Source organism: Cryptotermes secundus, unplaced genomic scaffold (assembly GCF_002891405.2).
Source record: "Cryptotermes secundus unplaced genomic scaffold, Csec_1.0 scaffold31, whole genome shotgun sequence".
In the NCBI taxonomy this organism is placed as follows: domain Eukaryota; kingdom Metazoa; phylum Arthropoda; class Insecta; order Blattodea; family Kalotermitidae; genus Cryptotermes; species Cryptotermes secundus.
Genome location: NW_019743147.1, coordinates 2,325,789 through 2,338,033, shown reverse-complemented (window position 1 = coordinate 2,338,033; position 12,245 = coordinate 2,325,789). Strand labels below are relative to the sequence as shown.

Here is a 12,245-nt window from a genome sequence, read left to right as displayed (position 1 = left end):
CCCCCCCCCCCCCCAATCTCTTCTCGTGCTCTCCCATTATATCCTCCTTTCATTCCTTCCTTTCTCCTCTTTTCTTCCTTGCTATTCTTTAATTCTTCTCTTCATCCCCTTCGCTTTCATCAAGTCTATCTCTTCTCTATTTAATTTTTTTATTTCTTATATTATCTGTATTTACTTATTTTTCTCCTTTTATATTACACAAGCTCAGAAACACCTGGAAAGCTTCGAAATGTGGTGTTGGAGAAGGATGGAGAAGATCAGTTGGACCGATTATGTGAGAAATGAAGAAGTGTTATTCAGAGTCAGTGAGCAGAGGAATATCCTACACGAAATAAGAAAACGAAAGGCTGATTGGATTGGTCATATCTTACGCGGTAACTGCCTTCTAAAAGAAGTTATTGAAGGAAAGATAGAGGGGCGGATAGAAGTGATCAGAAGACGAGGAAGAAAACGTAAGAATATGCTGGATGACCTTGGGGACAGAAGAGGATATTCTCATTTGAAGGAGAAAGCTCTAGATCGCATCAAGTGGAGGAACTGTTTTGGAAGAGACTGTGAACCTGTCGTCTTGACAGATTACTGATGAATGAATGAATATTACACATCTTCCTTTATTTTCTTTCCGGTAGCTGGGACAGCTCAGTCGATGTAGCAGCTAGGCTACGTTCTGGGCGGCCGAGGAATCGGGGTTTGATTTCCGGTAGGGGAAAGAGATTTTTCTCTGTCCCACAGCATCCAGACTGGCTCTAGGGCCCACCCAGCCTCCTATCCCATTGGTACCGCGGGCTCCTTCTCCAGGGGTAACGCGTCAGGGGCATGAAGCTGACCACTCAACTCCAGCTAATGCGAAGGTTATGAATGGTGGAGCTATACCTTCATTCCCCATACGTCTTCATGGCCTAGTGCTTCATTAATTAAGCCTAGGGATAACTTTACCTTTACATTTATTTTCTTTCTTCCATTCCTATTACGTATTTTCTTCTGTTTTCTTTCAACCTTCTTTCCTTTCAAGTCCGTATAGTCTCTCACGCGTTTCATACTGCAGAAAGGAATTTTCACAGTGCAGAAGTTGGGAAACAATACAGTCAGAGTTTGAGTGCGGGTTTATGCAACCCCGAGGACACGTGAGTCCTGTCCCTGCCACACGTTTCCAAGTTATCCCGCATCTAACATTATTACAAACTTGTAACTATGTAAGACTACACCAGCGCTACCTGTAATTCACTGGTCAAGTTAATGTTAAAAAAAATACACCAAAAACTTTTTAAAGCTTATTTTTATGAAGTCCTGAAGCCAAATGGGTCGTAAATGAAAAATGGCTATAAAGAGCATCCAGGTCGTACAGTCATTATCAAAACAAAATGGGATGTAACCGAATAATTCGTTCACTCGTGAAGCTGAGCCCTTCTTGAGAAGCCGCCCTTCTGTGCAATTACTCAACAACTTCCCAGCATTTTATGGAATCCGAAGGTTCATTATCGTGTTCACAAGAGCCCTCCACTGGTCCCTATCTTGAGCCAGATCAATCCAATCAATACCATCCCTTCCTATATCTCTAAGATACATTTTAATATTGTCCACCCACCTACTTCTTAGTCTTCCTAGTGGTCTCTTTCCTTCTGGCTTTCCCACCAATATCCTATACGCATTCCTCGTCTCCCCCATTCGTGCTACATGCCCTGCCCACCTCATCCTCCTTGACTTGATCATTCTAATTATACTTGGAGAAGAGTACAAGTTATGAAGCCCCTCATTATACAATTTTCTCCAACCTCCTGTCACTTCATCCTTCTTCGGTCCAGATATTCTCCTCAACACCCTGTTCTCAAACACCCTCAGTCTATGTTCCTCCCTTAATGTCAGAGACCAAGTTTCACACCCATACAGAACCAAAGGCAAAACTATAGTTTTGTATGTTCTAATTTTATGTTTTTAGACAGCACAGGAGAAGACAAGAGGCTCTGGACTGAATGGTAGCAATGTAACCGACTAAAAATCAGAAGTGTATACAAAGTTTTACTGTTCTATCTGATATGAATAAAAACTTCTTGGGGGCCTAAAACCTAAACGGGAAAATATTAAAATCGATTTTATATAAATAGGCCATGAAGATGTTGAGTTGATCGCAATAATTTAAGCATAATTGGCTTTTGTGGTGGCGAGGACGAATTTTACATAAAAGCTAGGTAATAGGTACAAAATGCGACAATAGTAGACGTCCACTGCTAGGTAGCAGACAAGTTTTCTGTGGAGTCCGCCTCGAGACTATATAATGAATATGTATATTTTATGATGTCAGATTTCCCGTTTTGAGGCGGGGTCGAATACCTCCAACTTGACCCTGTGAGCTGTAGGAGGCGACAAAAAGAAAAGTCTCAAATCTGAGGCAGTAAAATATGGGCGCGAGTCCAAGGGACTCGGACCCGAGAAATACTGCGCTGGCAAGGACCAGCAGAACGTACAAATGAGAGGCCCGTCCATTTGTCAGAGAGGGCGCCCCACAAAAACAAAAACGTAACTGTCAAACAGAAATAAATATCTGGGGCTCGACACCAAGACTTACTGACTGACCGTCAGTCTCAATGTGACTTTGACTCTGACTATGATATCAGAGAACAGTCACACAGGTATCCATTGCTGGAAAACGTCCTGTTAAAGTATGTTTCCGCGGCAACAAACAGGCACAAAGGCAGAGGCATTGTTGGCTGAGGGGTTTCTATTCGGTCCGCCTCATAATTTTATAAGTAGGAGTAAAGGTATACACGTGTGGAGTCCCGTGTGGAGGCGGTATCGAATACCTCCACCGAAGCCCTGTGAGTCGTAGCTGGTGACGAAAAGGGAGGTCTCGAATTTGCAATAGTAAAATATGCTCGAGAGTCACACGGGACTCGGATCCGACAATGACTGCGCTGGCGAGGACCAGCAGCAGTTGTATACTACAGACCCTTCCTCTCGTCAGAGAGAGCGCCCCACACCAACAAACCCGCAACTGTCTGACAGTAATAAAAATCTGATTGTAAGTCCCAGACGGGTGCTTTAATAAAAGACAGACTGGCCGACTGACCGCCGGTCGTAATATAAACCTCAGACTCAGCTGAGAAGTCAGCTCATTTCAGTTCAGTCCAGTCCAGTTGGAAGTCAGAGGTCGAGAGTGTTCAGTGAAATGTTGTAACAAGGTCCAATAAATTCGACCATCAAATCCAAACCCCGTTCTGTAAGTCACGGAAACTCCTAATACGTGAGAGTACGACGAGAGATTTTCTTCCGTACGGCTGCTTCCTGAAAGTACGACGTGCCCTCAGAGACATTTCAGACAAGCAAACATTTCCATGTTTACCAACATAACAAAATGAAAATTTCCTCCACCCATAAGAATCGAACCTAGGACAACCGATAAGGCATATACGTGACCACCCATGCAGTCGCTGCTGAGGTCATGAGGTCGACCATAATTGCAGACGTTTATATCACATTAATGACACGTTGGTTGGCGGATCGCTTTACGACTGTCGGGATGTGCATACGGGAGGGAATCAATTAGCGGTTACAGCCTCTTTACGAGGGAGTTGCTGCTAAATCAATCACACAGCGACAGGTTTACTAGCTCGCAACATTGTGCTCAAGGGTTTCCACGAACACTTCAGTACTCCATAGCATTTTCGGTGGTTATTACTGCCTAAATCTTCTAACATGTGAATCCGGAAAATGTTACAATGTTACAGGCAAGTGAAGGATATTGTAAATATTCCAGTAACAGGCAATATAAACTACAGTATGTGCAAGAAGTCGGTTACTACTTTAGAACAAGTAACTGCATGAGACTTGAGCACAATATTCCTATATAATTCATATGCATGTATGCGGTCACCCTTTATAAATTGTGTACCGGTTTCGAGACATAAATGGAATCCAAAATATTATTATCGTCCCGGCCTCCATTGCAATTTTTACGGTACAGGGATGCATCTACCTCTGTCATAATAAGGGATAATGTTAATAGTGTAACGTGGATGCCCAGAGCGTTGCTATGTAACGGACCGGTAAACACCCCGCGACCGAATACACACAAGGCAACAATGGGAGATGTATCTCAGTGGAGGAATGTTATTGCGCGTTGCTAGGAAACAGTGCACCGATTAAGACGCTGGCTAGGAATCGCTTGACTTATTCTCTGTGTGGTCTTCCATATGGAACAAAAGAATTGGGGTTTCTGTGTGTGGTCCGTGCGGGGGCTATATAACTAGAATAACACCAGCAGTTCAGTTCAGTTCAGTTCAGTTCAGTTCTCGGTAGGCGACAGCCAGAGAAGTTCGTAGAAAACCTTAACGTGTGAAATGAAGACTTTATGTGTCATAATTACAGTAACCTTGAGAGAGTTACAACTACTGAATATCCAATAAACCGATTCACCAATCCAAACACGCGTCTTAGTCACTGTGACACGAGACAATACGAGACGTACTATATACACCGTGTTTGCAGATTCGTTCGCCCGCATATTTCATCTCCGAAACTACTCGACGTATTTCGATAAAATTTAAGAGTCTATTTCATAAGAAAATAAGCGCTATTTTAGTTTTGATCCATTTCGGATCACTATTGCAATATCTTTCATTAATTGTTATCATTTATCTCCAAAATAAGTTTTGTCATGGAAAGAAACGCTTTCATAATAGTAAATATTGTGGCACTTAGATCCTTTACTAGGCAACGACCGCTACTAGGCAATGACCCATAAACTGCAATAGAATAACGGTGTTTTCCGTGCGGTCCGTGCAGAGATGTTATAAGCAGGACGAGTTAGAGTTGAGTGAAGGAGGAGTGAGTGAATGAGTGAGAGTGGGCGCCAGCAGTGTCATTCCCCGGCAGAGGGGAAGTGACTAGTAGTAGTCACGCCCTTCCTCTTCTTGAAAAAGGAGACCCCATTCGAAACACGTAAAAGTCTGTAAAGAACAAAAATATGTTAATGGGTCCCGACGGGGCCTCAAAAAAAGAACGACTGTGCTAGCGAGGACTAGCAGCAATTTACTGGATTGGACTGGAGAATTAGTCAGTGAGTGAAGCAGCTGGTTGGTGATTGAGTGATTGAGGACTGCTGCAGTTCAGTCATTGTGAGCTGTTGCTGTTAGAAGCTGGTAGCTGAGGCACGGGGATAGCTTGGGAGCTCAAGAGTACGGGGAAAGTCCGCCGTTGGAAGCCGTTACCAGACAACGACTGGTGAAGAGACAGCAGACTGAAAAGACTTAGTGCGTGATGTAGTGAATTCTAGAGTGTGTGAAATAGGGATAGCGTTATAGTTAGTGGTAGTTGTGGTTTGTAAGAGTTGAATAAATCCAGCCGAAACCCCATCTATAGCAACTCAATCACATGACAGTATAAATAAATGCATAGATTAGAATGAATCAGACGGGATGAATTGCGAATTGGTAATAATTAGAAAACATATCAGTAAACTACTGGGCCTAAGCAGGCCGTCAGAACAATGCGGAAGATGTACTCAGAAGTACTAAGACACGACTCTAGCACTCATGTCTAATTCTCAGTTCTAGCATTTGCTTACAGAGGCGTGAATAACTTTTACTAACGGTAGTCGGTAAATGTATTTTCTTACCTAAGTGTTCACTATTTAAAAAAAGACAAAATTATCCCTGTGTAAAGAAGATTATGAAACTGAAGAGGAGGCCAGGGCCCAACAAAGGGCTGTAGAGTCATTGCAAATGAATGACTGAATATTTAAGATTACAAAGCATCGAATGTAGGATGATTAGTGAAAGATGAACTCAAAATGATGCGAAGGCAAGAAGTTCTGGGAAGAGCTGATAGCCTGTTTTCCTCTGATATGACATGGATCGCACAGAAAACGAAAAAAATAAGGGGGGGGGGACACAGACAAAACGGCGAGTTCATAAACCTTCTAACGAAAATTAGGAGGGTACACAGACACACACACAGCAAGGTGATCCCGTAAGCCTAAGAAATTAGGATGGGGGGCACACAGATAATAAGGTGAGCTCATAAGCTTCCTATCGTTTTTCAAAGTAAGGAAATTAGGCTAAAAATGGTCATGGCCTATCTTGACGCACTGCCCCTGAATTTTCCTGTAGGGTCTGAGTAAAATGACGAAAAGCTTCAGTCAATGGAGTGGATATTCATGACCTCCCGAATACGAAGCAGGGATTTATGCAGACAATCTCAACGTTCGGTGTCGAAACAGAATTGTATCAGAATAGGCGGACAGAGAATCGTATTCGGCAAGCGAAGTCGATGTCAGACTCGGTGGAGTGGAGCTGGGTTGGAGACATGTCCAGACCGCGTGTTCTCTTTTATGGTACCTCGTAAATCATAATGTAGTGCAGGGGAAGGCTGTGGAAATGGAGAGGGGGCAAAGTGGGATTCATCCATAATGAAATACACGTAATATACATAGCAGGTCGCGCAAATTATTACAAAGTGGGAGCACGAGAACGGAAACAAGTATCAGAGGTTTGTATTAGAACAAGTGTACCCACAGCGACAATTGGGAATCATGTATGGTCACATGCCACATACCCCCTTTTATAATTACTAACAATCTTTGGAAATTGTAAAAAAATTAAAGTGCAATACTAACAAGAGACCGCCTCTGTGGTCTAGTGGTCACAGTTCCTGGTTACAGATCCAGAGGTCCCGGGTTCAGTTACCGGTGCTACCAGATTTTCTGAGAAGTAGTGGGTCTGAACCAGTGGCGTAGCATGACTACCGAAAGCAGGGAAGCAACTTTATATACGTGTATATAAATTTTTTCTACATACCCTATAGTTTCTATCTTCTATTTAAAAGAAAACAGCTAATAGTTTAATATGTATTCTATATTTAAGCTAATATATTAAAATAACACATAATTATCAACACAATTTTATAGCCATCAAATGACAGGGCTGTGAACCTGGAATATAATTAATGCTTACTTTATTGTTTATAATTCAGCTCGATTCTTCTGTTTTTCTTGGCAAACAGATCAATAACCTCATCTAGAAAGCTGGGTTTGGACTGCAGTTTGTTTAGGAAGGACTTTTCAATGTTCATCAAAGCCAGTGATGACAACCTATCCTGGTTCTGCGAATTTCTAGTAAGCACGCTTAACTGCAAGGTCACAGATTATTCTACTGCAAACTGTGCCTTACATCTGGCAGCATTGCTGGAAGCACGAAGCTGGTAGCATACCATAACGCATAGCTCACTTACAGACAACATTGACATTGAGTCAGCCAGTTAACCCAGGGGAGGGTGGAAGCGAAAGACCCGCTGCTTCCGCGCGTGTTGCAGTTTAAATTTCCCTGCATTTTGGAAGAAAATAACTGATCTATCCTGATAAATTGTTTATGTAACACATTAAAACTTGCAATATTCTCATTATATGTAATATATGTTCTCAGATTAATTAATATTTTGAAGTATGAAATATTTTTTTGAAATTGAAAAATTGCCAGAAATGTTCTTGGTTGCTTTTCTATAGGGAAGCAATGCTTCCACCACATCCATGTACCCTACGCCCCTGGTCTGAACGGGGTCCACTCAGCCTTGTGAGGATAATTGAGAAGCTGTTTCAAGGAAATGGCGGTTCCGGTCTAGAAAACCGAAATTAAAGGCCGTGGGGATTCGTTGCGCTGACCACACGACACCCTCTATCCGCAAAAGTTGGCACTAACTTCGCCGACAAGAGGCGGTCGCTCGGTCGGTATAGTTCGTTTGCGGACTACAAGCCACGAGTTTGTATTGTTTTTATACTAACAATTAGCTTTTACGTCCGTAATGAAATTACGAGAAAAATCAGACCGAAATAAAGTGCTATATTCCTGTGGCCGATTGTTCACACTATAAACTAATACGGTCCTACGTTCCATTTAGCTCGCTGCCGCTCTCAGCATGACGGATATACGCATGTATCGGCTGTGAGGACAGAAGAGTACATTATTGTGTTCATTCAAAGAGAAATTCAGCCATAAGCGTAATTGTGTAATGAAGAAGTATCACCACAGCAACTACAAGCTTCTCTGGCAGCATATTATCTATGTCCAAGTATAACCACCTCCACTAGAACATCAGAAAGAACGCCATAAAGGTAACGCTATCCCTGTAACAGGCCGTGGAGGCCCATAAGGTTGTGAGACGTCGAGGCTCCCACATTTCCTAGACAATCGGCTCACAGATGGCTGTGAGGTTGTCAGCCTTACTCGCCAAGCTATCCCTGTAACAGGCCTTGGAGATCCATAGGGCTGTGAGACGTCGAGGCTCCCACATTTTCTAGACAATCAGCTAACAGATGGCGGTAAGGTTATCAGCCTTATGCGACGGCCGCCCTTTACCCCCATGAAGATTCCTGGTACTCATTTCTGTTATAGGCTGAGTCGACACCAGGGGCCATAATGCGGCTGGAATGATTACAGAAGGAACGCCAGTAAAATATGCCTTTGTTCCCGCCTGAAGTGTAACTTTGTTTCAGCCTAAATCATGAATTTGTTTCGGCCTGAACCATGTATCTCTTTCCCCATCTGAGCTGTGTCATCGTTTCAGCCTGATTTACGTATTTGTTCCGACGTGAACTATATGTCTTTGCCCCGTCTGCCCAGTGTGACAGTGTTTCAGTCTGAATTATGTCTCTGTTCCAGGAAAGAGCTTCAGCATCACCATCACCGTGAATACGTCTCCCCCTCAAATCGCCACGTACAATAAGGCCATAAAAGTGACCGTGGATGGGCCCCGTGAACCGCGCTCCAAGACCCGTGAGTATAGTTCATCTGAAGAAGATATTAAGCAGGCCTACTAGGATAAAGTTCGCTGAAATTTCAAAAGGGAATTTTTAAAAACAAACTCAATAAAAGATCGTTATGCTTTGCATCCTGTTGTGAATGTATAGTCACGGTATCTATACCGTTGCGCAGCATATGATGATTTTTGCCGTTATATAATAAGTGAGTGCACTAATGTACCGATGGGTCGATCCGTTTAGTATATCAATTTAGGAACACTACATGCTTCGGCCTTGCTGACCATCCTCAGGTCTACTCATGTAAAATCACAAATATAGTACGCTTCTATTGAATATATAATTTAAAATGGATCAATTTTTGGCAATATTGTGGCGTAAACACCTGTTGCTATACAACGACCGCGAGATGGGAGGGCATACCATGACCGTTTCTGGACAACGGCTTGGTAAAGACGTTCCCGTTGCTAGGGAAGAGATTCTTAATAATGTAACAGTTGGACGCAATAATAGAAGAGCTGTGTTTTCTATGCCTTCCGTGCCGAGATGTTATAAGCAAGAGATAAAGCCAGTAAAGTCACTTCTCTACGGAAGTCTGTGAAGCGAGAACTTGAGCCGGATGCAGAGGAATAGCCATTGTTGGAGCCGTTACCAGGAAACGTCTAGTAACACACTGAGAACACTAGACTGGGTGTTCCAGTGAACTGTAAAGTTTGGAAATAGCGCGAGTGTTAGAGTTCTTAGTTACTATCGGTAAGTAGTCAATATATCTATTCACCAATCCAAACCCCGCCTATATTCAAGCACATACTACGTGACAATATAGTTAAAGTTTCTTAAGACATATCCTAATTGGTGTAGTACGTAAAATGTGAAGTCTACAGTACATAAAGTTGCAAAAATACATAAAAAGTATATAGACTTGTATATACTTATATTTTGTATTTCCACAACTTCATAAACAGTATGTTTCACATTTTACAACACCATTTAAAAATATTTGAGGAAACTTTAACTATATTGACCAAAAATAGATGCACTTTGAACTACATACTCAGCAAAAACATTTCTCATTTTACATGTGTACACCTGAGGATGGTCAGCAAGGTCGAAGCTTGTAGTGTTCCTAATTTGATATAATAAACGGATTGACTCATTGGTACATTCACTTCAGTCACTTACTATAAAAAAAGTAAAGTAAAGCTATCCCCGTACCAGGCCGTGAAGGCCTATAGGATTGTGAGATGTTGAGGGTCCCACATTGTCTAGACAATCGACTCAAAGATGGCGGCAAGGTTGTCAGCCTTACGCGCCGGCCGCGCTTTACTCCCCAGGAAAATTATTTAATTAATTCCTGGTACTCATTTTTGTTAGAGGTTGAGTGAACCCCAGGGCCATAGTGCGGCTGGAAGGATTAGGTCAACTGGAAAAAATCCAATGACCTCATCGGGACTTGAACCCGCTACCTTCCGGCTTGTATCATAGTGCCTCAACCAACTACGCTAGCGCGTGCTAAAAATATGAAGTGTTGGGCGAAGGTATAGAAACCGTGATTAATCAAAAAATATACATAACCTCAGTAAATTTAAAATTTCATGAAGGGCGATACATTCACATTTAGGTACTAAACTTTATAAAAATGGCGATATGCATTAAACAGTGCTGCCCTCTGAAGGAAATTAAATAGGCAAAAGTTGTCTGAAAAAGAAAACTTCGTCAGAAATGTATAACCTCTTTTTTCACTCAACTGGCAACGGATTATCCCAATGGCCACCATCTAGTTCACCACTAAACAACAAAAATACATTTCCTTCAGTCGTAACTTGACCAACTATGACAGTCGACGGTGAAGTGACTTGGCCTGCAGACACAAAAAGAAACTGACAGCCACCTTGAAAATATCACTAATAGCTATCAATTCAACATTACCATCACTTTTCTTTATTGCTAGTGGGGTGGGACTAAGTCCCTTGTACTGCGGCCACTTCTGGCCTATTGCACCAGCCCCAGATGATAGGTGAGGGTGATTGTGGAGCAATTCGTGGAATGAAGATTGGCAGGGAAACCGAAGTACTCGGAGAAATCCTACCCCAGCGCCACTTTGTCCACCACAAATCCCACTTGACCAGCCCCGGGATGGACCCCGGGCCGTCGCGGTGGGAAGCCCGAGACTAACCGCTTGAGCTATGGCGCGGCCCAACATTACCACCATACACTCAGTTTTCTTCCTATGCGCGTTGTACAACTTCTTGTGTTACTGCGCAGCCGAACATTGTTCTGAATGACGTAGAATTATAAAAATTGGCGGATCATTTGAAATAAATATTTATCATCTCTAGCAATTCCTTCCGCAGATAAACCTTCAGCTCATCCACTCTATCACGCATCGGATCAAGTTTTGGCTGAAGAGTGCGAGCTGTCAGTACTGGAAATTTGTTTTTCGTAGGGGTCGAATCTGCCGTTCACAGTGGCTGGCCGCGTGGTCTAAGGCATGAACTGTCTTCGCTCGCTCGAACGCTGGGATCGTGGGTTCGAAACCCATTCAAGACATGGATGTCTGTATGCGTTTATTCTGTGTTTGTGTTGTTCTGTGTGTAGGCACCGGCCTTACGAGGGGCTGATCCCCCGTGCAGGGAGTCCTACCGACTGTATATAGAATTAAGAAATTGAAAAAGCGGTCAGAGTCCAACAAAAAAGAATGTAGATCCATGGATGGAGATCGAATCTGTGTCTCCCCCAGAACTGTGTGTAATTCAGTTTCTTAGTATGAACTTACACGTCTTGTGTATTTTGATGCTTGTTTTTAAAGAAAATCCCGTTGAGGTTTCAGCATGCTGTACAGCAGTAGTTTAACAGCTTTATAGACTAAATATCTCTGTTCACATTTGGGCCAGTAGAGGCTCTTCTTACTTAAGAGCCGTAACACTGATCCTGCAATTCTTAAGTCCCATAAACTATTCAGTTGAGAAGCCGTCTTTAAATAATTAGAAGACATGAATCAATTAAGGTGTAGAGAAGACACGGAAGAAAGGCTCCACACTTTCAAGACAAGTTTGTTACATGGAGATAAGTAGTCACATTCACGCACCGGCAGTCTTACCCCCAAAGAAAAGCGGCCTCCGTAGTATAGAGGTAACGTTCCCACCTCATGACTCGTGGTACGCGGGTTCAAACCCGGCGGAGGTCGTGAAATTTTTAAGGGCGGAAAAATTCAGGGAGCAAGTCCTCCGGGAGGGACTTTAAGCCGTGGGTCCCGTGTCGTAGATTTACGGCACGTAAAAGGACCTCATATCTCCAAAGGAGGTCACTGAGCCAAATTCAAGGACATTTCCCGCCCAACAGTAGTCTCTAACGCCACTTGTTATTGTGGGGAGCCCTCTCTGACGAAAGGACGGGTCTTCATTTATCATAATGTAAAGGATATTTACATTTTACATGTTATATTATATATTAAATATATACAGGGCCTCTGTCTGTCCAGGCTCAGTACAGCATATTA

General features: G+C 42.8%; 2 protein-coding genes across 3 annotated transcripts in view; one reads left to right on the top strand and one right to left on the bottom strand.

Moving 5' to 3' along the window:
• LOC111873714 (runt-related transcription factor 1-like) overlaps positions 1 to 12,245 on the top strand; it is a 195,136-nt gene that overhangs the window by 36,069 nt on the left and 146,822 nt on the right. For both annotated transcript variants that reach the window (XM_023868649.2, XM_023868648.2), the window contains exon 2: positions 8,649 to 8,762. In XM_023868649.2, the coding sequence (XP_023724417.1) occupies positions 8,649 to 8,762 (114 nt within the window). The remainder of the gene's footprint in view (positions 1 to 8,648; positions 8,763 to 12,245) is intronic.
• LOC111873710 (runt-related transcription factor 3) overlaps positions 1 to 12,245 on the bottom strand; it is a 641,992-nt gene that overhangs the window by 573,273 nt on the left and 56,474 nt on the right. The window lies entirely within an intron of this gene.